Consider the following 22,989-nt stretch of genomic DNA (forward strand, 5'->3'; position numbering starts at 1 on the left):
ATTCCTGCTATTTTAATTTCCTAGTTGTTAATTCTTAGATACAAGTGATTCAAACACTAAGGAATATGTACTCTGTGCTATTGCATTCTGTCCTTCACTTCTATTAGTCTCTTACCAGTAACGTTTTTGTGTGACTTGGATTCATGTCTCAAGATCTGGTTGGATTTATTTTCATGTGTCTCATCAACACTAAGCTCATTGCTATTTGGCAGGACATTGCTGGAGGTCTTCTGTGGACTTTCAAGTTTCTCAGGAGTAACTGTCGTTGTCTGCAAGGTTTCATTAGCCAGGGAGACTGACCTCTTAGTGTCACAAGGGCTGGATGCTGACGTATCTTTTTGTAAGCTATATTTTGTTTTTATCTGTACAGCTGCTGAATAGGTTCCCAAAGGGTTTACAGCAGGAGTTTGCTTATTCTCAGCTGAATCTGATCTAACAGCTTCACTTCCACTACTCCTTGTTTCATCAGGCTCTAATAAATCAAACTCCCCTGCTTCTCTACTATGGTGTAGCTGTGGGCTTTGCAGAGGTTCTCCTTTACGCGTGCTAGATGAGAACCTCACTTGTTTCAGTTTTTCAAGTGAAATTTGTGTGGAGTCTTCCACTTCTGTAGGAGAGTTGTTCTCAGCTTCTCCTTCAAAAATAGTTGCAGTAGGAGGACCATTCTTTTTCTGAACATCTAACACCTGACTAGCACGAACTTCTGAATCAGTGGAACTGGAACTTGAACTGCGCTTCAGAATGCCCCTGGGTGGTGTCCCAGTGCCATTAATCCTTTCGCTCTGTTTGGCTGGCTTTGGAAGGAAGTCTTCTCTTTGTGACACAGGATCTGTTGCTTTGTGAATTAATTTTCTAGCTTTTGGGACAGGATGCTTAACTAGTTCTTTCTGTGATTCATCAGTAGGTTCCAGGGAAAGCCTCTTGTGCTTCTCTGTTTCTTTGTTTTCTAAGTTTGGTTTAGCTTGGCTCTCTTCTGAGAGTGACAAAATTTCTGTAAGATGTGTATAAAAAGACATCATGAGTTTATGTGACATTCATCTGGATAAACAGAGGGGTATGACAGTGCAGATCTAGATTATATAAGTTTTATACTAATTACAGTGATTATATTTATTAAAAACACCTATGGTAAAGCACAAGAAGAAATTCAACATAGGCGTTGACTTAATTTTTATGCAACACATGTTTTAAGAAGTAACTGCAGGGTTTTCTCTTATCTAGAAATATTAACTATTTGATCATTCCATAGATAGAGAGGACACCAAATATTCCTGTGTTATTCCTGCAGGGAAGGGCAGCTTTTGAATACACAGACCATAAACAGCAGCCTATAGAAATGAAAACAGGCTATTGCCACATTCATATAGAACAAGGTAGAATTCAGAAATAATCTCTTGGTAGGGAGATGATTTTTTTTTTTATTTTTTCTAATGTGCAAGTCTTAGTTTTTCCTGTTAGCAAGATTCATAACAGAGACAGGATATTATTTTCCATGTATGAGCCTGTAAATTACAACATCAAACGCCTGTAATGTGCTATGTCATCACCCATCTACTTGCTTGCAGAGAATACTGCAGGAAAGGGAGGATTCAGAATAAACAGGATGGAGAAAATAGAGATCAAAGAATTAGGCTTCTGAAGAAGTAATGAGAGTAAAACTAATTTCCATATAAACCACCAAGAAACTCAGTCATATGCTAAGCAGGTATATTTACCCTTCTTCGATAGCTGAGGTAGAGCGGCTGGTCTGTTTTCTGATTCTCCACTGTTCAAGTTGTCACCTGATGCAGTGGAATTAAAAGGATTTCTCCTTTGCTAAAAAAGGAATTAAATTTATAATTTCAATCAAATTGTTTTATCAGTACAGTCTTGACAAAATAAATTTAAGTGCAGTGATTTACACTTCCTCATTACACAGCTGGCAAAGAATCTGAAAGTAAGCCTCTGAAATTGGACAAAACGTAGACAACATGAACCAGGGAACTGTGAGAAATGCTAGTGATAGCCTCATCTTGTTCTCTCTGAAGACACCAATAGCAGAGCTAAGCCACCACTTAAAGCTACTTGAAAATCCCAAGTTGTTGCAAGTTAAATAACTTTATGATTAATTCTGAGACTTCAGAAATACTGGAACACAGCTGGACAATCCTTTTCAGTGGTTGAAGAAGGTGGAATTCACGTCAAGCACAGACAGCCTCTGACTAGAGATGTAACAGAAATTTTAGGGCTTTACATTATCTCTCTACAAACCAAAAAATATTCATTCATTTCAAATTATTATCTTTCTTCCTCCAATCTTTAGTTACCTTTATCACTAAGGCAAAGAAACACATAATAAAAGTAAAAGATAACTTCTGCTATATTCAATACCGATCATACCTTCACTGGTGAGATTGCTGCCTTTGTAGGTCTTTCCTCTGGTTTATCTAACACAGACATTATTAGTTTAGAACTGCAAAGAAAAAGCATATAACAACTTCAGCAATCAGGTTGTTAAGCCTTTCTGAAAAAGCAAAATCAAGATATGTTTGTACATACTTGAATATAAACTCTTAGCATGTAAAATTTTCTATTTAGCCTGTTCTCACCAGATTTAGAAGCAAACCTTCTCCCTTCTGTAGTAAGGGGATATTCTTGATGCTTTCTTTCCTTACAAAAAATTGTTTGCTTTTTAAGAAATCAATGCAACTTCTCCTTGGCATGACAGAAACTATATTTTTTGTTATCTTTTAGATTTTTGAGCACCCTGTGTAAATATGGCCACTGTCCAAACAATATCAGTTGTCCTACATTTATAGTTCTAGGACTGAAATCAAAGTGGAGGGAAGAGTTGATGAAAACAGAGTTTTGCAAAATCTCCAAGTCAGAAAATTCTGAGGAATCTCATCACCACTATAGCAGGGAGGTCAGATCCTGACAGTCAATGGTCCTTGACCATTCCATGATTCTATGATAGCAAAGATGTGACATGCTACAGACAACAACACATCCCCTCAGACATGCAGTTTATAACCTATTCTTTCAATTAATATTTCTAGATAAGGAGAAATTAAAAGAGCTAGAAGAGACAGTTCCTACATTGTATCAATAAATATTCCATCTATTTGCAGAATGATGCAAGGAATTTTTTATTTTAAAAGAATGATATTTTTATAATTTGAGTTTATCTAAAAACATCCCAGATATGACAAAGCATTTGTTCTTTAAAGATGAAAGTCAGAAGTGGATTTAAGTATAAGTACCACATTCAGTACTTCAACTTTATATAGCCAATGCTGACATTAATGAACTTACATGCTTATGATTTTGGGGATGGGGGAAATAGTATAAGACAGGAATAAAGAATATTCTCCAAGTAGGAAGAATAACCTCATTTTAAACAAGGAAAATACTGTTACATACCCTGGGCTGCAAGAAACCTTTAAGACATTATTTGGTCTGCAGTTTTTACAGGTGGAGAGGTAAATTTAAGTCTCATTGAGCACATATACACAATCCCAAAATACTTTAATGCAATGCTAATTCAGAGTTACTATAGAAAAATTAAAGAGTTGTTAATTTGGCATTACATACTGAAAACCCTGCTGTAAAGAAAACATAAGGTAGATGAAAAAAACAAACCAAACAAAACAAAACCAAAAAACAACCCACACCCAGGATCCTGTAACTGAGTTTCACAACAAAGGGTCTGAAAATACCAGTTTACCCTCAACTCATACAGATGGGAAAATTAAACCAAGTTTCCAGATACGCTACATTCACAAGGCTAATCTAGGATTATGTATGAAGCCAAGCTGATAAATACACCCAGGTTAAAAAGAATTTCCACACTGCAGTTCAGCAAAACAAAGTGCTGAGAACCACAGCAAAGGGCCAAACACACTACAGAATGAACAGCGCTGGACAGGAACCAAGAGGCAAAAAGGCAAAGGCAGGCACAAGGCAGGAGAAAAGGGTTATAGATTTGCAGGCATTGTCAATACAGTCTACTCAGAACTATCCTCCCATCAAACAACTAAGCTTTCCTGGACTCATCCTGAAGGGTAAAGAATCTGGTGTGAGAAAAGCTAGTGTGATTTAACAGTACTCTAAAAAATGTCCTTATCGACATATCCCAGCACCCATATTATTTCAGAAAAGGTACATGATTTTAAGAATTAGGGCTTTCATGCAAAATTTCACTTTGCAGAACTCTAGGACATACACTCATCACCTGTTCAATGTAGGCTAAGATAATTTTCTAGCCTAGAGAAGAAAACAACCTACAAATCTTGATTTGAAAGATAAAAGCCCTGAACATTGCCCTTCTTTGAGATTCAACATATAGACAGATGGTATCACAGAACAGATATAATATTGACAGTCTGAGTCACTCCATCAAAACTTGTTCTGTGCAAGGTTACACCTTCAAAGACACTCCACACACCTGGCTCTAGTATGCAAGAGAAGTATCACAGTGATATAACACCCAAGAAAAAAAAGTACCTCATAGTTTCGTTACTGAATTCAGGTATTAGGGATGTGGGGATGAAGTTCACCACACTAACTTTAGGAGTATAGTTTTGGCTGATTTCTGTTCCACCTAATATAGCAGCAGAGGTTGAACTGACCCCAGGGCTGGATTTGACCCTCAGCAGTTTACAGACAGATCTAACAGACCTGAACTTTCTTCACATTACATAAGAATTGTTTTGGTTTAAGAACAGGACACAGAACAAAAAGGGTCTGTGTAATTTGTTATTGTATATATTCTGGTCCCAATCCTCAGGTTAACAGTTGTTCAGTTTATGCAAAACCTGCTAGCCAGAGCTGGCTTGAAGCCTGCTCTTGGAGGAAGAAGGGGGGAAAAAACCTCAACTCTTAAAACCTGAAGCTCTCAGAAACTTACCATTAACAGAGGACTTGAAAAGGTTCCAAGTGTCTGAACCGCATGTAGCACTTGGACACTAGAAGCTATTAATTCACTTTATACAATCCTAAGCTCCAGAACAATACCCAGTTTCATCCTCTTAGTTGTGGCCATGTTGAGACTCTTGCCTTGCAAGAGGAAGAGTCAACAGAAACTAATTCCTTGTGGCTCTGCTATCCTAACAACCAAATTAAATGTTTGTAGAGTCCAGGCTTTCCTTTCCCACCCCAACTGTAGGGTTACTGGTTTCCCAGCATTGTTTGCCCTCAATTCCTGACCAGCTGCTGCCATTAGAGAGGCCCACAGCCCTGTCAGACCATCTCCTCTCGAAGTTCAACATGAACAAGGCATACAGATTAATTCCTGGCACATTTTGGAGCAAAGGGCAAGAGAAATATATTCTAAAATATATAATAAACTGTCTTCTGCTGTCCTTAAAAAATATCTTGTGCTGTCCTTAAAAAATAACTCCACAACAATCTCCTGAAGGTAAGAGGCACCTGTGAAAAGATTACATTCAGTAACAACTAACTTAGTCAGCATTACCAGCCAACTTGGGAGGGGGAGCTAACCAACCTTGATCATCCTTAATGTGCAACTTCATTTTTTGGGTAGTCTGTAACAAGGCAGTTTATTTGACCTTTTTCAGTATGATTTCACATGTGGGTAAGACAGATACACCTCTGAGTCCATTGATAATGAAACATAAAGAATAATAAAGACAATTAATGCAAGCCAGAGTTAAGACTTACACCAACCTTTGGTGCCATTCATCATGAGTGTCTGTGCTCAGCTTGCAAACCACGAAAGTGAAAGATGAAACTGCTACTAGATATTGTAAAAATGCATAGTAGGAGACAAGCCTTGCTGCAAAGAAAAAACAGATGACAGACAGAGAAGGACTTAGAAGATAGACAAGAAAATGAAATGTTGCAGAGCTGATTGGTGACACAACCAGAAGTAAAAGAGTCAACCTAAGAAGTAACTCTGGCTCTCACTTCACTCCATTCACTGAAGGCACAAACAATAGTTATCTGTCTTAGACCCTGGTTCTTGTCTCCTCAATGCTGTCAAGTCATCTAGCTATTAAAGACATTTCATTTCTACCCACTGTCACCCTAGCTAGAAGATCAGCACTTCCCTCTTTGAATGAAGGTTTATTGAAAGCTCTTTATTCAGCAAATTAATTTCTATTTAAAACATCTACATGTAGTAGACATTTCTCTCTCAAAAATAAATTCAGGATACTTCAAAACAATATGGATCTGTTTAGGATCACACTATCTGTTTGACAGAGCGATTTAATACAAAATCCTCTGTAGTTCAGAAACTCATGCAACAACTATAGCCATTCAGGCACACCCAAACTGACCATATTGTCCTACTCTGAAAGAAAGCCTCTCTCATCCAGAAAGACATTTATCTTTTTTGGTAGAACCATATTTGTTTTTCACAAGTATTTAAAGATTCTGGTTCTTTCCACCTCAAATTTGGTCTCTCAAAAAAAAGCAGTGTCTCAGATGTCTTAAACTGTGCACCCAAAAATCTGGAAAATTCTAAACAGCAGTTTCTCAACCTTTGTTTCTTCATATGATCCAGGTTTAAAATTCAGGCTGAATCAATAGTCTGGTCTCATTGAGTGACTGAATGAAGAGATGCAGAAGTTATTATCCCTACATTAGTAACTGCAGAGGATTGGTTGTGGCCAGTCATTCTAACCAGAAAATCCTGGTCTCACTTCAGGGAGCCAAATTAAATTGTAACTTGAGAACACATGTGGGACCATTCTGTACACCATTGACAACTTTTTCCTCTGTAGAGATAAGCCAAAGATTGTTCTGCATTTGAATGCAGAGCAATTAACAATGCATGACTATCATTTTTCAACCTTGGGTGATTCTGAGGAAACATATAATATTTGAAAAAAGAGGAAAGTATAATATTTTGGATAGAACTTACAGCTCAAGTTCCACCAGTCCTGCTGTATACATACTACGTGTGATTAAACAGTTTACCTTGAACTAGATTTCAGTTGCTCTTCTTCTTGATGTTCCACAATGCCATGTAGTTCTGGTGGCACAAAGACTTCTTTATGAACATTGCTCACCCAGCTGTTCTTTGGTTTGTTTGATTTGTTCTGACTCACTTCAGCTAAAACATGAAACCAGAATATTGTTATCTCTCATATGTTCATACAGAATTTTAAGAATCAAATACAAGTATGTGCATTCAGTCCTACAGTTATTTCAGAAGCCCACTGTACTTGAATTGTGTACAGAAGCAGATCTGGTGTGTTCTAGAGAATAACTTTTTTTGATGGCACTAGAAATATCACATACATCTGCTTTAGACCTTAAAGTGTGTCCTGGTTTGAGCCAGGATTAAGCCAATTTTTCTTTTACTGATTTTTTTCCTTCAGTAAGCTTTCTTGTAACTAGCAACAGTGTGTTCTGCTAGGCTGATAAGACAGTGGAATGTTTTTCTAACTACTGAGGCTTCAAGGCTGCACCTGCACTCTGCCAGCTCAGACACTATGGGGAGATCTGTGACCCCCCCGTTAGGAGGCTGAGTTAGATGGACAGCAAAATTGGCCAAAGATATTCCATTCCATATATCTATGTAAGCTCAGAGGAAGGTCAGAGATCACGGAAGACAACTTCCTTCCTTCTTTTTTTTTCCTTTTTCTTCCGTCCATGGCCGGCGTCCAGGGAGGACTCTGTTCATCCATCACTGTCGACCCTTAGGCTTGATCTCTCGTGACCCCCATAACTCTCTGCTCTGTTCCAGCAGCAGCTCCGGGATTCCTCGGGACTCTTCCCAGTTCAGGGAAGTGCTGTGGGAGTTGCTGGGGTGGGGGGAGGCGAGAGGATTTTGCCCATACCTGAATATATCTGTATATAATTGTATATATTTTCTTGTATCATTCATTAGTGTTTTAATTAAAGCTGTGTAGTTTAGTTTTCAATCCAGCCAAGTCTCTCTCTTTTTCTCTCTCTCCTTCCCTACCTGGGTTGGGGGGAGGGGGGATCGAGAGCATTGTTGTCGGACCTGAGTCAAACTGTGACAAAGTGATCCTAAATAGAGAGGTTTTCTAAAACAAACCTGCTACAGACTGATCCTATAATTCTTGCAGTGAGAAAAAAATCAGAAATTCAACCTCTGTGTCCTGAGGAAACCAAAACAATTAAACCATAGGAAACTGAAAATATGCTGAAGGTCAGTTAATCAAGTCAATAATTCACTTCCTACAGCAGTAACTTGGAAGTTGGCCACAACTTATTTAAGCATATGGTTAATTCTTTATGGATAAATACCACAAGAAGTTACGGTAAGTATTAAAAAACAGCAACAAACAAACAAAAAACAAGCAAAAAGGCCCATTCATTCAGCAAATGCAAATACACTTGCATTTCTTTTGGGGGTGGGACAGGATGCTATCATAACCTCTTTCAGAGTCAAAACACTAGTTTACATTACTTCCTCTACCTCTTTTTTGCACTTGTTTAGAAATGAAGAATTTTTTAGTGTGCAAAAATAAGGAAGATTTTTATTCTCCCTTTTTGCTATCCATAACTGCAGGTAAAATATCTTATGAGTCACCGAAACCAAGCAATTGCACATAGTTCTCAATGTACTAGCATGCCTCTTTGTTCAAATAATAAGACTGTTAGTAATTAACCTTCCTTTCAGATATTATTACTTTAAGCACTTTGCTATAAACTATAACTTGCTGTAAAATTTAGCTGCAATTTTACCAGCTGATTTTAAAACCTTCAAGTCTAAAACCAGCCAAAACCACAAACACACTGCACTAACCACCTGTAAATTTTCTGCATTCTTTTCTGTTTCAGGCCTTTTCTTGGTAACTTAAAAAGCCAAAACCTTCACACAGTAACCTCAGACTGACTAAACTGCCATTATCCAAACTTATCTCAGGGAATACAGGGATTGAGAAGGTGTAACACTGTAGGATTACTCATGGGAAAACAAGGCTAAATTCTAGTTACCAAACCCTATAGAAAGTAGAAAACTGTAATCCATCCAGACTATCAACAGAAGTACCTAACTTGCTTCACTAGCATAAATCAAAATCCTTCATAGAACTTAAAAAAATAAATATTACAAATTTCAGTACAATCTAGTGAGAATAATAAAAGCTTTGCCTTCCTAAATCAAAAGGATTAAGTAGAACTAGAGGAGGTTAAGAGGGGGTGGGAATCAATTTCTCTAAGAAAACAATAATACCCCATACAAAGAATGACAACATAATGAGGACTCTTCAGATCAGAAGGTCAGATGCTGAAATATTTATAGCAGAAGTCTATAGAATCCTATATACTGTATTATGTGTATATTTTGTGACTAGAGATCGACTGTTCACTTTCTGTCCAAGGGATTATGCTAATAGTGATAAATTCAAAACCAGAAAAGGAAATGGCCACTTCTTGTGTGGAAAGCCTTCAATTCAATATGCCTGGAGACAGGACATGGTGAATGCTAAAGAAGCATGGCTTTACAGAACTTCTTGAACAAATTAATGAGGAAAAAATAATCCAGAAATACCTCCTCTATTTCATAAATGTCTGAGGTGCAATTGGCTGCAGACTGGTCTTGGTCTTAGAGCCTACAAATGCTGCCAGGCATTCTCAGAGGAAGGGTGCTGGGGAGATGAGCTTTTGGTTTGGTCCCGTAGAGCAGCTCTTCCATTCTACTCTTTAGTTTTGCTTCTCTCCAAACAAAACACTATACTTACTTCTGATGTTAAACAGCATAGTATCTTCCCACATTCTGATTTTTTAAAATAAGTTTTATAATATATTTATTATCAAGTGAACACCAAGCTTGCCAACATTACATGAACAGAGCTGGCTTTAGCATATATTTCTGATAGATCATTTGAGGGCACCCACCACGATCTGGGGGATGGTGGGTGCATTTTAAGTTCATGTGGACACAGGATGCCAGTTCTAGCTGCCAGAGGTGCCAGCACATATATTCTAGTAGTTAGAACAACTATCTGTAGCTCATAGTGCCTACCATTAAGTCTCAGAGGTTCCAAACTGAACACCCCAAATCTTGGCAATCCATGAGGAAGAGCAATTGCCTTAATTCCTGATTCTTTGCATATTCCCAGGTAGATCACAGGGTCTCAAAAATGGAAATAACATAGTACAGGAATGCAGAGGACTTTTAGTCATAACACATAAACTCAAGTCAGTCCCTCTTGTTAGAGAGGGAATTATCTACATGGAATTATCTCTTCAATATATATCCTAGTTTTAGCCAGGATGAAGCCAATTTTCCTTTTACTGATTTTTTTTTCCTTTTTTTTTTTTTCCTTCAGTGAGCTCTCTTTTAACCAGCAGCAAGTGTTCCAGCTAGTAATAAACTGGAATGTTTATGTTACTGCTGAGATGCAGAAGTCACTTTGCTCTATCCCATGAATCTGCAGCATAGATACTACAGGGAGCAGAAGAGTCTTGCCTACAACCCCCTGTGGAGAGGAGTGGGCTAGACAGACAGCAAAACCGACCCAAGTATTCCATTCCATATATCTGTGTAAGCTCAGAGGAAGGTCAGAGATCACAGAAGACAACAACTTCCTTCCTGCTTCTTCCCTCCTCTTCCATCCATGGCCAGTGACCAGGAAGGACTCTATCTGTGCATCACCATTGATCCCCAGGCTCGTGTGTTCCTGACTCTCATCACTCTCCCCTCAGCTCCTGTCTGCTCTGCCCTCTCTCCAGCAGCTCCGGGACAATTCAGGGCTGCTCACAGCTCAGGAGATGCTGGGGAGTTGCTGGGGGTGGGGGGAGGCAATAGGGTTTTGCACATTCCTGAACATACTTGTATATAATTGTAAACATTTTCTTTTATCATTAGTGTTTAATTAAAGCTGTCTGGTTTAGTCTTCAATCCAGAAAGTCTCTCTCCCTTTAATCTCTCTTCTTTCCCTGGGAGGGAAAGGGGATCAGGAGCATTGTTGTCGCTGGTTTAGTTGCCGATCCTGAGTCAAACCGTGACAATACATAGGAGAGGAAAGCTTACACTGTGCGCTACGTTGGAAATATCTATTTTGCACAGTTTTCTCCTTGTAGACATACCAATATTATTCTTGCGTTTCACAGACAACAGGTTAGCTGAAGTGAGAGCCAGCCTTTCCAAAATGAAATATAAATGGAATGCTTACCAAGAGTGGCAGGCTTCCGTCGCATGGAAGCTCTAATAATATCTGCTCCATGTATCTTGTCTCTGTGCCTCTTTGACTTTGCTTCATAAAACCACTGTCCAGTCATATTCTTTAGCTGAACATCATCCTTGACTTTTTCTGGTAAATGCCTGGGGAGGAAAATAAAAATAAAATAAGATACATGCACAACCTACTTACCTGTGTGAACAGAAGTCAGGTTTTTAGTTGGTTGGTTGGTTTGGTGTGTTTGTGTGGGGTATGGTGTTTAGTTGTTGGGTGTTTTTGAACAGTCTCAGCATGTAATTGCCATCTTCTGACCTGTTACTCTACTTATTTAATTATGAAGGATGACAATGAGCTAGAAAAGCCTCAGCCCTGTTACCCTTAAAGATTCAGTTGAAGTACTTCTTCGCAAAAAATGTGCTTTGCTGTGATAAACTCTCAAGCAGATGAGAAGTCTCCAGTACCTGTAGAACTTGATTTCTTGCCTCCAAAGGCCAGTTTTCCAAGGTTAAAAATGAGCTAAACTAGCAGGGCAGCATAAGAAATCTGTGCCAAAATTAAATCCATGGCTGTTTTGGGGCCCAGAAGATACCTGTTCATATGACACCACTTTTACACACACATTCCAAAAGTGCACTGGAAAGATGGTGCTAATTTTTCCCCAGGATACACAAAAATCCCTTCAGGAGTACAATGAGTTCCAAAGGAAGGGAGCATCACATGGAAGAAACAACAAAATAAACTTCTGCAGTTTAGCAATCTACACATATCCATTAGAAGAACTGCAGTCATTTTAAATACTGTGTAGCAAATTTTTAATAATTTGATTTCAGGCCTCAGGGTTACCCTGTTTTAATGAAGCATACATCAACAGAATAAAGAGTTGCTGTGTGCAATTTGAGAGGTTGTGTATTCTTTCCTCATTAGGAATATAACACTTTAGGCATATGTATTATTATATATATTATACATGGCCTGGAGACCAACCTGCACTACAAAGATTTAGAGAGTACTTAATCAAAAAAAGTTAAGTCAGGCTTAATCTGCCTTCTCTATTTATGTCCTTTCCTTCAGCAAACAAGCTAATAAGAGAGCAAAAGGGAGAAATCAAAACAAAACAAGTTACTCAAAGACTTTAAGGCTAAACACAGTCCACATTGCTGTGGGATCTTCCTCAGTCCTGATGGCCAGTCATAGGACAGTTTGGGTTGGAAGGGACCTGTAAAGGTTATCTAATCCACCCCCAATAAGGTACATCCCAGTTTTATATTGCTCGTGAGTTTAGGAGAAGGAACTTCTAGGTGCAATCAAGTATCTATGATGACAGTCCTTTTATTATAGGTTGCAGATTTGACTGTCAAGTACAGATAAGGATTCACAGCAGAGAAAGGACACTGAGCCAGTTCCAACCTGCACACTAAGATAGGCCATTCTCACCTATCACTCAACTTCTGCTTCATGCTTTAATGGCCAGAAATGAAAAGAGTTATTTGAATGCATAAGCTATATTTGAATTTTAATACCTAAACTGCTTTTTGAAAGTACTGTCAACAGTCAGTCCCTCCTAGGTGTGTAAATAACTTCTCTGTCTCAAATCATATACATAGAGTTGAGGCTGCCAGAAGCTGAGGTCACTATTAGCATTTTTAATGCCAAGATTCAACAGTCCATAGTACTACTGGACCATTTCAAATTTGGCCCTCCCTCTTGCTTATAATTGTGCTTCTCTAAGAGCCCAAATACACACTTCCCACATGCTGCAAGCCCTCTAAGATGGAGCAGGAACTCAGCAGTAGCTTCCTTCTCTCCACAGGCAAATACATTTCTGAGGTATGAGGCAGCTCCTCATTGCTCAGCCAGTTTATGAACACAGCCGGCAGGAATCGTGGAAATATGGCACGCCAAGAACTTTTTACACAGATGATTGCTTCTCCCTTTCACCTTCTTTCCCTTGTGTTATTTGCCTTCTCAGAACAGATGTTCCTTAGGGCGAGGGACTGGCTTTTCAGCTGTATGTACAGCCTGCAGGGCAGCAGAGCTCTGACCCCAGCTAGTGCTTTGGGGCAGTATGACAAACACATGCCAAGGGAGGTTCTCTAATGGGGAAGATACTGAGTCACAGGACAAATATTCAATGCCCTCAACCCTGTTTGATTTAACCCTTTCAACCCAGACACTGCTCACTCCTTTCCCCTTCATATTCAGCCACTGAAACTACGGTGTGGTAGGAGACCTTTACAAGTCAGCTCAGACCTGTGGACATGAACAGGATCCCAGACCTCTCAGCTGTGTCAGCCTGCTCACTTGCTTGGTGGACTCCGATCTATGACCAGTTAACATAACATAAGCAGGACAGACACATGGATTTGTCATGGTCACCCATGACCAATACAGCTGTCATTTTGCCTGAAAGAGAATGTCAGGCACCTTGGTCCCAGACCTGCTTACTGTCTATGGAAGTTAAGTGTACTTTTAGTCCAACAGCTCAACAGGCCTCCTAAACCTCAGGATATAATTATCTTGTTAACAAAGGTATAAACGTGCTGTCAATTTACCCAGTACTTCCTTTACAAATGACCAGTCTGGCTGATAGGGCTTACATGGCAAGAAGTGACAGAAGCTCACAGCAGCTGACCTACAAACTACTTCTTTTCCCTTCTCTTCCCACCTCAATAGCACCTTTGTTAGCTTGGCTTACTCTTCAAGATAAGTATTTAGCCTTTATATCCCACCTTTTGAGGAACTAAGAGCAAAACAAATATTAGAGCCATTCCCAGGCATTCCCCAACCACAAATAAAGAAGCAGATTTCCATTATCAGAAAGACTATTAGTTCTAATTCTTGGCAGGGAAAAAAAAGCCTGAGTTCACCAGCACATCATAAACTTGTTGCAAAAACAGCTGCTGATGCTATGGGAATTTTTTCAATGCTACTTGAATTCTCAAGCTCTGCTATGAGCTGGCCTTACCAGTAATAGCAAATTGCTTGCACTGCATGGGCCTGTTTGACTGCTAGGCATTAGATTTTAATTGTGGTTTACCTTGAAAGGAATTGTGAAGAAATCAGAGTGCAGCCATGGTTCTCCACTGCTACGTATGTCTCCCAGCACACCACAACAGGATCAGAAGCCAACAGTTGATTCTGTGTCAGCTCTCCAGTCAACAGAAAGGCTAACCAAGATATCATTACATTATTTTCATCTTGGTAACCAAAGAAACAGTAGGCCTGAGTAAGATTCAGATTGCAGGCTCAGATGCCAAGTTTGTAATTAGGAGGAGATGCAATAATGGCTTTCCATATGATATAAGCATGTATTCTGGAGTCAAATAAAATGTCAGTTAGCCTATGTTGCAGTTTTCAGAGTGAAACAGCTTAAAGTTATAATAAAACTAGTTCCTGTCTCTTCTATAGGAATATTAAACTCAAGAAAATGAAGGAACATAGTTAAAAGGAATTCACTCTAAACCCCTCTTTTAAAATAAGCCTGAGTTCCTCCATTACTTAGTATGATTTTTCCACAATGCCTCAATGAAACAATTTTGATGGCAAGATGACAAATTTTTCATCCTGCTAGTGCATGAAGTACATGCAGAATCACACAGAATGGGCATACAAAGCAACTGCCCAGCACTCTGCAAGAAAACAGAAAAACTTGTAGCAGTGGGGTTATTTCTCTTCACCTCCAGAATATCTGACAGTGGGCTAGATCACATGGCACCACTGTAAGGCAGGAAATCTGCTCTGATATAATCAGCCCCTGTCAACCTTCCTATCAGCAAACTCAGAATGGTTTATCTTATGCTTTATAGCTAGTGTATTAGCTCATTGCACATTAGGGTGAAGTGATAATGACTTCTATCTCATTTTTGAAATAACCTTTTCAACAGAAACATCTAGCAAAACATACCTGTCTCTAAAACTGTTCAGCTGCACCTCCTCAGTGCCTCTTGATTCCTCTCCCCTTATTCATAGTTTGTATTTCCAACCAATTTGAAAGATGTGGCAATTGACTTCTGACTAACTTATTTTATTGCCTTATTCCTCAATCAACAGCTTAAACTGTGCATTTCAGCCAGGAAAGTGTGTGAAGCCAGCACATTCTGGGACTTCCTGGGACCAAATAAGAAGCAGTTAAATTAGGGTCTTGGGCTCAAAGAGACGGATTCATTAGTGTCTCACACTCCCTTATCAGAACATATAGAAAAAGCACCCCAGTGACTGGTGGCAAAATAAAACCTTTTTAAATGCTGATACCACCACCTTATCTGCAATTTCACTTCCAAAAAATCCCTCCTGCAAATGAAATACCAAACAAGTGGAGAAGGTGCAAGGAGAGAGAATTTTGAGGGATGTATCCTCAATCAGATTTGCTGCAAGCATAACAACAAAGTTCAAACCAACAAAAAAGTGACAAAGGGTTTAAGTTTTGGGTCACCTTTTGAACACAGACAACATGAACTTTTTGTACTGCCACTCAAGCAAGAACAAGAGTAAAAGGATATTAGACAAGGCATTAGAGACTGTAAAACAGTCATAAAAGGTTTATAAGGCAAAAGGAATGATTGTTTAAACATTGCACTTTGCAGAAGCATGACTCTAGTCTGCACATACCTAGATAAGGTGTAGGAAAAAAGTCTATTCTGGTATTTGTTACAGAACTACACCCAAGACATTTATAACAGGCAGTCCCAGATTGAGAATATGGATTATTCCTTTTGCATGATAGCTACATAATGAGATTTTTTTAAAAATCCATTACTATATGATTTGTTTAAGCAATAAAGCAATATAATTTTAAACTGGTTGAGGGCTATGGTAGGAACAATAAAGTAAACCAGTGGGGTTATGCAACCTTTTCCCATCCTTGTCACCATGATACCTCATCAGCAACACCTCTTTAATCCTTGCCTTTAGGGTCTCTTTGGATAGTGAGGTTTTGGGTAGGTAGAAGGAGGTGGAGACACGAGAGAAAGGAAGCCAGTTCTGTTTGTAGTAATGCATGTTCTTTCCTTTTATGCCTATTCAGAAGCCTGGGTGTATTAGGTCTACTAACAATACCCTGATGAATTAATCTCACACAGCATCTTGGTTTTGGATCCTTGGAGAACTAACTGGGCTGTGACTAACAAGACAAACTGAAATTTATTCTTAACTCAGAAGGGAAGGCCTGGAGCATTAGAATGAATGAATTACAGGCTCATTGGTGTGAGGTAAGTTAAGTGATATTGGAGAGGAAGAACTGAGAGCAGGCAGCTGTTTCCCATTTAAATGTGGTCTCCACCAGAATGTGAACCACAACTATGATCCCGACTTCTGCACTGAGCAAGTGTCTGTGAAACACATTTATCAGACTAACTCTGCTATTGCTCTCCTGAAAGATGGTCACACACAAGGCACCACCCTGGCATGTTGTCCCCATACTTTATTTAAAACACATATGTTCTGCGCTGAAGGAGTCTAAATTTTTATACACTTTTCTACTCTGACAGCTGCAGTTAGCACTCATACTTACTCTCCTATTAGTAGTTGCACTGTCAGGTTTCAAGTAAGCTTCATATTCCAAGTAGACTGCTATGAATTATTTTATTAGATACTCCCGTTCAGGCATTTCTTACTATATAGAAACTTCACTTTATTCCATTCAGGAAATCTGTTACAGAGTACAGGAGGTAGGAGGCTTTCAAGGTCTGTCAGACTTCAAAGTTTCTATTAGCTTCCACTTGTTTTCTTTCTGTAACAGCCCGCCAGTGCTTAGTTTGCCTCTTTGTTTCAAAGGATTTGCTCAGAGGTTCCCAATGGCCTCCTCTCCCAAGTAAAACTGCCAGAAAAACAAACACAAAACCCAAAGAGCAAAGCCTTCACAAGGAAGGAACTATCCTAATACATCTTGAGTATTAGAGTCAGGCTGGACAGTGGTACAGGATGACCTGAAATTGGGGAGGACAGGTTGCTAGAAAGTACGTGCATTCACTCTGATTTCTTGGTTTGAATTTTCAGCAAAAGAGTTGAAGTTACTCAATTCTTAGTCTCTTACAATATATGAACCTATGGAGATTTTTTATTACCAAGGGTAGAATTAATTTCAGATGAAAAAGCTTTGCTCACGTTGTAAGCAAGGTCCTTGTTGACCCAAATGTATGGCCTAAAAATACAATAATTAAATATGCTGCAAAGCATGTTTGTTTTTTTTTGTTTGTTTGGGTTTTTTTTTATTATCTTTACCAAATCAGCTCCACAAGAATTACAGGCTTTATTTTCTTATTAGTTGCACCTGTTTATTACTAGACTAATGAATCCATCAAAGCTTAAGGATAACATCAGTACCCAGAGAAGAACCTCAGAATCATGTAGCTAGAGGGGATGCTCTAACAAGATGCTAATATATCCTTAGCTCTACATTTAGAGTATGTCATTGTTATCTGTGGCAGCCCCAATCCAGAGCCCAAGCAAGCTTTCGGAAAAATTCAGTGTGGATCAGAAGAGATGATGGCCAGCCTAAGAGATCTCAATTAGACACACAAAGTGCCATTCTATTTACTCGTCAGGACAGACTGCAGAACACACACAAATGTACTGGGCTCTTGCCTTGCCTGTAAGCCACACCTCTTCCACAGGCTACATATTTACAGCATATTTACAGATGCTCAAGCTTTTATGATGAAGTAGTGCAAATAATATATATTAAGGGGTTGGTAAGAAAAAAGAGGTGGAGAACGGGTAAAAGGAATGTCTTTGTAGAGATTCAGCATTAAAAGGAGCCCCCAGGTATAGCAAGGCAATGAGAAAGAGTGATACTTCAAATTAGGAAGTTTTAATTGGCACCTAGTTACTTAACTCTGCAGACACTAACAAGCTGGCACAATCATATGGGTGGATATTAAGTACATACATTGAAAGTTTCCAGAACATTTGGAAGAAATACCCTGGGGGCAGATTAGGAAAAATAGTGATTCTTTTCAGAAATGAGCAGGTTAGCTTTCATAGCATCACAGAATCGTTATGGTTGGAAAAGACCTTCAAGATCATCAAGTCCAACCATCAGTCCTACCACCTCCAAGACAGAATCTCTAAACTGTTTTATCTCAAATCAGGTCTTTAAACTTGAACTGGTACCCATGTTCAAAACCATCTCCACCAAGAGCACCCTCAAAACTGATACATCTAACAGAAGAGTATTTTATGAAGATTTTAAGAGTACATTCTGGTGGCAATCATCAAATGCCATTTTCATACTACAATGGTAAGGCCAGGTCCCCAGTGCCAATGTTCAGCTCACTCAAATACCTTAAATAAATTCCATCCTAAGAAACAAAAAGCACCACAAAGAAAGCTTTTCTTCTGACAATCTACAATATTAGAACTGCCTTGAAAAGTAACTAAAGAGGTTATCTGTTAAAGCTGAGCAGAAGGAAAAAAAAAAAAAAGTTTACACTAGGGTTTCCACAGCCACACACTCCCATTGAAGATTATGAGATATGTTAAGTGTAGGCAGCACCCAGTGGAACCCAAAGCTCTTTTTTTGTTGCAATGCCACACCAATGTATGTATTAAAGGGGTTTGGCACATGGTGGTCACCACCCACCACACAAACAATTCCACATCAGAATTTTCCTATCACTCCTCTTCAGTTTACACAAGGAGCAAACAAGCCCAAGCCCTGAATGTGACAGTGGGCCCTGGGAAGGGCCGAGGGCCACAGCAGGGAACCCTGTCACAAAGGCAACCACACCAGCTTTCTTCCTCAGACATGCTGGTGCCAGGGGCCAGCCACTTCACCACAGAAGAGTCACCTAACCACAACAGAGATCTTCAGACAGATGTATTTCTGTTCCATATTACTGTCTCCAGAAAGGGTCTGAGACTGTGTTAACTCTGAGGTACACAGCTGCAGAAAGAGCTAGGAACTACACTAAAGCTACTGCCAGGAGACTCATTCATGTGCTTAGCCCACTCATTTGTGCAATACTCAAAACCCAGCTGGAGCAGGGTATATCAGAGATTCCTGGACAGGACTAAAGACAACAGCAAAACAAACAAAAAACCCTAAACAAAATATCAGCCCTATGCTGAAAAACAGCTTCTAGTCTCAACAAGCTGTCATTCAGCTTTTCCATCCTATTCCATTTTTCGTGACCCTTAATAGCAACACTGCGATTCAGAGGCTGGCAGCAGCTCCTGGGGCAATGAAGCAAAGAGAGCCATCTTCTTGCACTAGGAAGAAGGGATGCTATATCTTTAGATTTCCTTGCATCACATCCTCTTGTCATCTGAAATTTCTTCATCACCCTTTTGCCAATGAGAAGAAAACATCAGTATCTCCTCCCTTTGGGACAGACTTCAGCAGAGGTCAAAGAGCAAGCAGGCATGCTGTTCCCAGAATGATGCTGTTCATAAAACTATCAGCCTGATTCACACCAACACAAGAGCAGCTGTGGGACAAGGCAAACACCTATTACAGTACCTAACAAACCAAGAATTAAAGCAGGCTGCCTGCACTGGCCAGTCCAATCAGCACAGTTTTACTCAGATAAGCAATATTAGGAGCTGTTACAGAAGTGACTGCATCAGGTAATTTGTACAATTCCACTAAGAAGTTGCTCAAAGAAGATTTTGTCATGTTACCAGTTTGTCCATGCTCCAGGAACATGGCACAGATTATTAGAACACCCTTCAAACCTCAGAAGTTCTTCTAGAGGGAAAAAGATCACATTGAAAGACTTCCATTATATACACATAGAAACACCACTTTGTCAGGATGTGATGTTTGCATGATGACATTCGATCCCAGCTCTTGGAACCTTCCAGGTGTGCAAGGCTGTAGAATTCAAACTGAAATACTGTATCTCCTTGGCTGGAGATACAATTCAGGTAGTGTTTTACTATATAATATATAAAAAGAAAGCTCCATGTGCTATAGCTACGCAGAAAAATCAGGTTCATATGTAAGCTTCTAGCTTCTCAGAAATTATAATATCCAGAAACCAGAAGAACATTTTATTGTAGTAACAAACATGCTGATGACAGGCTGCTACAACCTGTAGTCCCTTGCATTTTCCACCACACCCGCTTGAACTGTAATTACAAATGGCAAAAGTGAAGTTACAGAGACAAAAATACTTGTTGGCAGCCCTTTCAGACCACTACTGAGAGTGGATTTTTTATTTTTCTGTTCCAGGAAGGGTTCCTTTCCCCAGATACTGTTTTCAAACTAACATCTACAATTACTTTCCCTGAGTACTTTCAGACCTGTCACTGATGTACCATTCCAAGCTAAAGCCAGTAGTTTTCTACCTACAGTAAAGAAAAGAAAATGTCTATTCTGTTACAGAAGTTTTCTGCTTTTTTGAAGCAGGAGACGAAACTATGGGGTGAAAACATCTCCTCCTGCATTCTGACAGTGGGGGGGGGGGGGAAATGGGAACATCATTGTCTGTAAAGATTTTACTTTTAACCAGGAGAAGCTACTGGTTAGGTTTTTATTGCTCTTACACTGAAAGGAGCAAGAGGAACAGCTCAACAACATGCTGGCCAATGACCTCAAGGCTGCTGTTCCGTTTGCAGGGTAGGATATGCCTACACAGAGGACATTTGTAAAAAATATTTATCAGCAGAGGAGAAGCATCACAGATGCATCATAGAATAGATTCCTAGAATCGTTTTGGTTGGAAAAGACCTTTTAAGATCATCAAGTCCAACTGTTAACCTAGCACAATGCCAAGTCCACCACTAAACCATGTCCCTAAGCCATGGTTGGAATACTTTTAAAACATTTAAGTAGGAAATACATGTCCTCATGAGGAACATCACAATGAGAAAGAATCCTAGAGAAGATTACTGAACAAAAGAAAGAAAATCCTGCCTTAGCAGAGACGTGTAACCATCTACTGGTGTTACAGCACTGACCTTTCAGCATCAAAGTCTCCATTTTCTGTTATTCAGTCACTTGTCATTTTGTGTACCCTGTAATGGATACCTTCCTTCATCCTGAAAAAAAGAATCCTGACTACTAAAATCCTCATTTTTGAGCTGGTAACTATCTATATTAGCTGAAACCACTGTTTGACTGCTATTTATGCCTGTGTAGATGGCTCTCTCAAAGTCATCTGGGCAATGCTGCTTTCCAAGCATGCATTTCCATTCGTGGCAGTTAACCACAGCAGTAGCTTTAGGAAAAGCTCCCAGCACACAGAACACTTCAGAGTAGCAACACATTGCTGCACCTGCGACTCCATAAAAGAAAACAGGGAGCAATTTTCCACTTTAGCCATAGATGACAAGGACTTCTCTTGGCAATGGAGAACAGTGGTGGTGCCACCTCTGGCCTGCAGCTCTGATGCTCCATGTTTGAGGTGTAAACTCACCATTCAGACATTGCTGACTGCAGCCAAGACTTACTTTGTCTGTTTGAGGCTCCTTTTGAATCAAATCCCCATCTCTTATAACACATTCAATTTGTAGAGGTTTTGATACTTGCAAACTGAATCCTCTTCTGAGGAAACCAAGCCAGATGCATAACAAGCCAGAGGCATACCAGGTGTGCTTGGACCCCTAGGGAACCACAAGATTCCAAATCAACAGTTAGTCTTTTGGCCAGTAATGAATCATTTTGTGTGGTAGAGGCATTTCATCCAGAGACTGTGCTAAATCTAGTCCAGAGTACAAATTTGCAAATCACATATACAGTGGAATATGTGCAAAAGCTGCTGAGGCCCCCCATGCTCTGAGTACATGAACTGTGTAGGTCTTCCCAGGATAATCCAAGGTGCTGGATCCCTTACCTGACTCTTTCTTCTTCAGCTTTTTTAAGCTCTGCATCGCGTTGCAGCACCTTCATTATCGCTTCTTGCTCCTCTTCTGTTAGGAAGCTTAGGTCAATCATCTTGCTGTGAGTGTAGAGGTTGGTAAAGTGTCCAGGAATATCTTAAACCCTGCTGAGGATAGTCTTGTAGTCTGCTTTAAAGGTGCAGGAAAAAAAAAAGTCTGCTTCAGCAGGCACTAAGAAAGCTAGACAAGGTTACAGTCAGCGGTTGAAAGAGCCCCAAATGTTGCTTTCTTGCAGTAGAGTATGTGTGTGTGTTTCTCTAGATGACAGACTTCAGGGGAAGTTTTGCATTCCTTCTTGCCATTGTAATGATGTCTTCTCAGCTTGTCCTCTCAGCTCTGCATCCTGGACTGACAGTTCATTGACCCAGCATATCCAGTGTTTAGGAACAAACAAAACATCTCCTATAAAAGAGACATGGGAGAACAAGCTGTAACATTAGGGAAGTATATTAAGTATGCATTTTTAATTAAAAGAAACAAGTTTTTCAGTGTGATTAAACTTCTTTGTGAAGTTCAAATGGTCATTTCAAGTCAAACCTGTTTTACAGACCTCTTTAACAAGGTGGCCATGAAAATAAACTCCTTTCCAACATGACAACTGACACTCTAAAACACAGAATCAAGTGTCATTCAAGTGATAAATTTTAAAATAAGCACATTTTAAGTTGGCCTTTTAGTCAGTACAATCATTTGGAGGAGAGGGAAGAGGAAAAAATAAAATCAAGAACATTTATCACATTTGACTAAAGTAAAAAAATAAAAAAAAATAAAAACACAAACAAAAAAAACAACCAAACACAAACATGTAGTCACAAGCATTGACATTCTATTCAAGAACACACAAAAAAATCTGTGTCTATGGCTGTCATATAAAGATAGACAAGAGCCAGTTATCTCCCAGGAAAAATCCACTGCAGCTTGCAGCCCTGATTTGCAGCAAAGCAGTCTACAGAGTGATGTTGCCCAACATGCATCCGTGGTGTTCACGTTCTGCCAGCATAGACTTGGATCACATCCATGAACTCTGTTCACAAGGGCTAGAAGTTGGATTTTGTTTGTTTAA

At 39.4% G+C, this 22,989-nt stretch overlaps 1 protein-coding gene across 2 annotated transcripts in view; it reads right to left on the reverse strand.

The window, feature by feature from the left end:
• The window catches only part of SYTL2 (synaptotagmin-like 2), a 38,796-nt gene extending 16,815 nt beyond the window's left edge, over positions 1-21,981 (reverse strand). For both annotated transcript variants that reach the window (XM_010002547.1, XM_010002546.1), the window contains exons 1-6: positions 21,881-21,981; positions 11,100-11,248; positions 6,925-7,060; positions 2,380-2,452; positions 1,716-1,815; positions 116-991 (exon numbers count right to left, since the gene is read on the reverse strand). In XM_010002547.1, the coding sequence (XP_010000849.1) occupies positions 116-991; positions 1,716-1,815; positions 2,380-2,452; positions 6,925-7,060; positions 11,100-11,248; positions 21,881-21,981 (1,435 nt within the window). The remainder of the gene's footprint in view (positions 1-115; positions 992-1,715; positions 1,816-2,379; positions 2,453-6,924; positions 7,061-11,099; positions 11,249-21,880) is intronic.
• Between the last annotated feature and the right edge of the window lie 1,008 nt (positions 21,982-22,989).

The sequence above is a fragment of the Chaetura pelagica genome, unplaced genomic scaffold, assembly GCF_000747805.2.
Source record: "Chaetura pelagica isolate M959 unplaced genomic scaffold, ChaPel_1.0 scaffold388, whole genome shotgun sequence".
Taxonomy (NCBI): Eukaryota; Metazoa; Chordata; class Aves; order Apodiformes; family Apodidae; genus Chaetura; species Chaetura pelagica.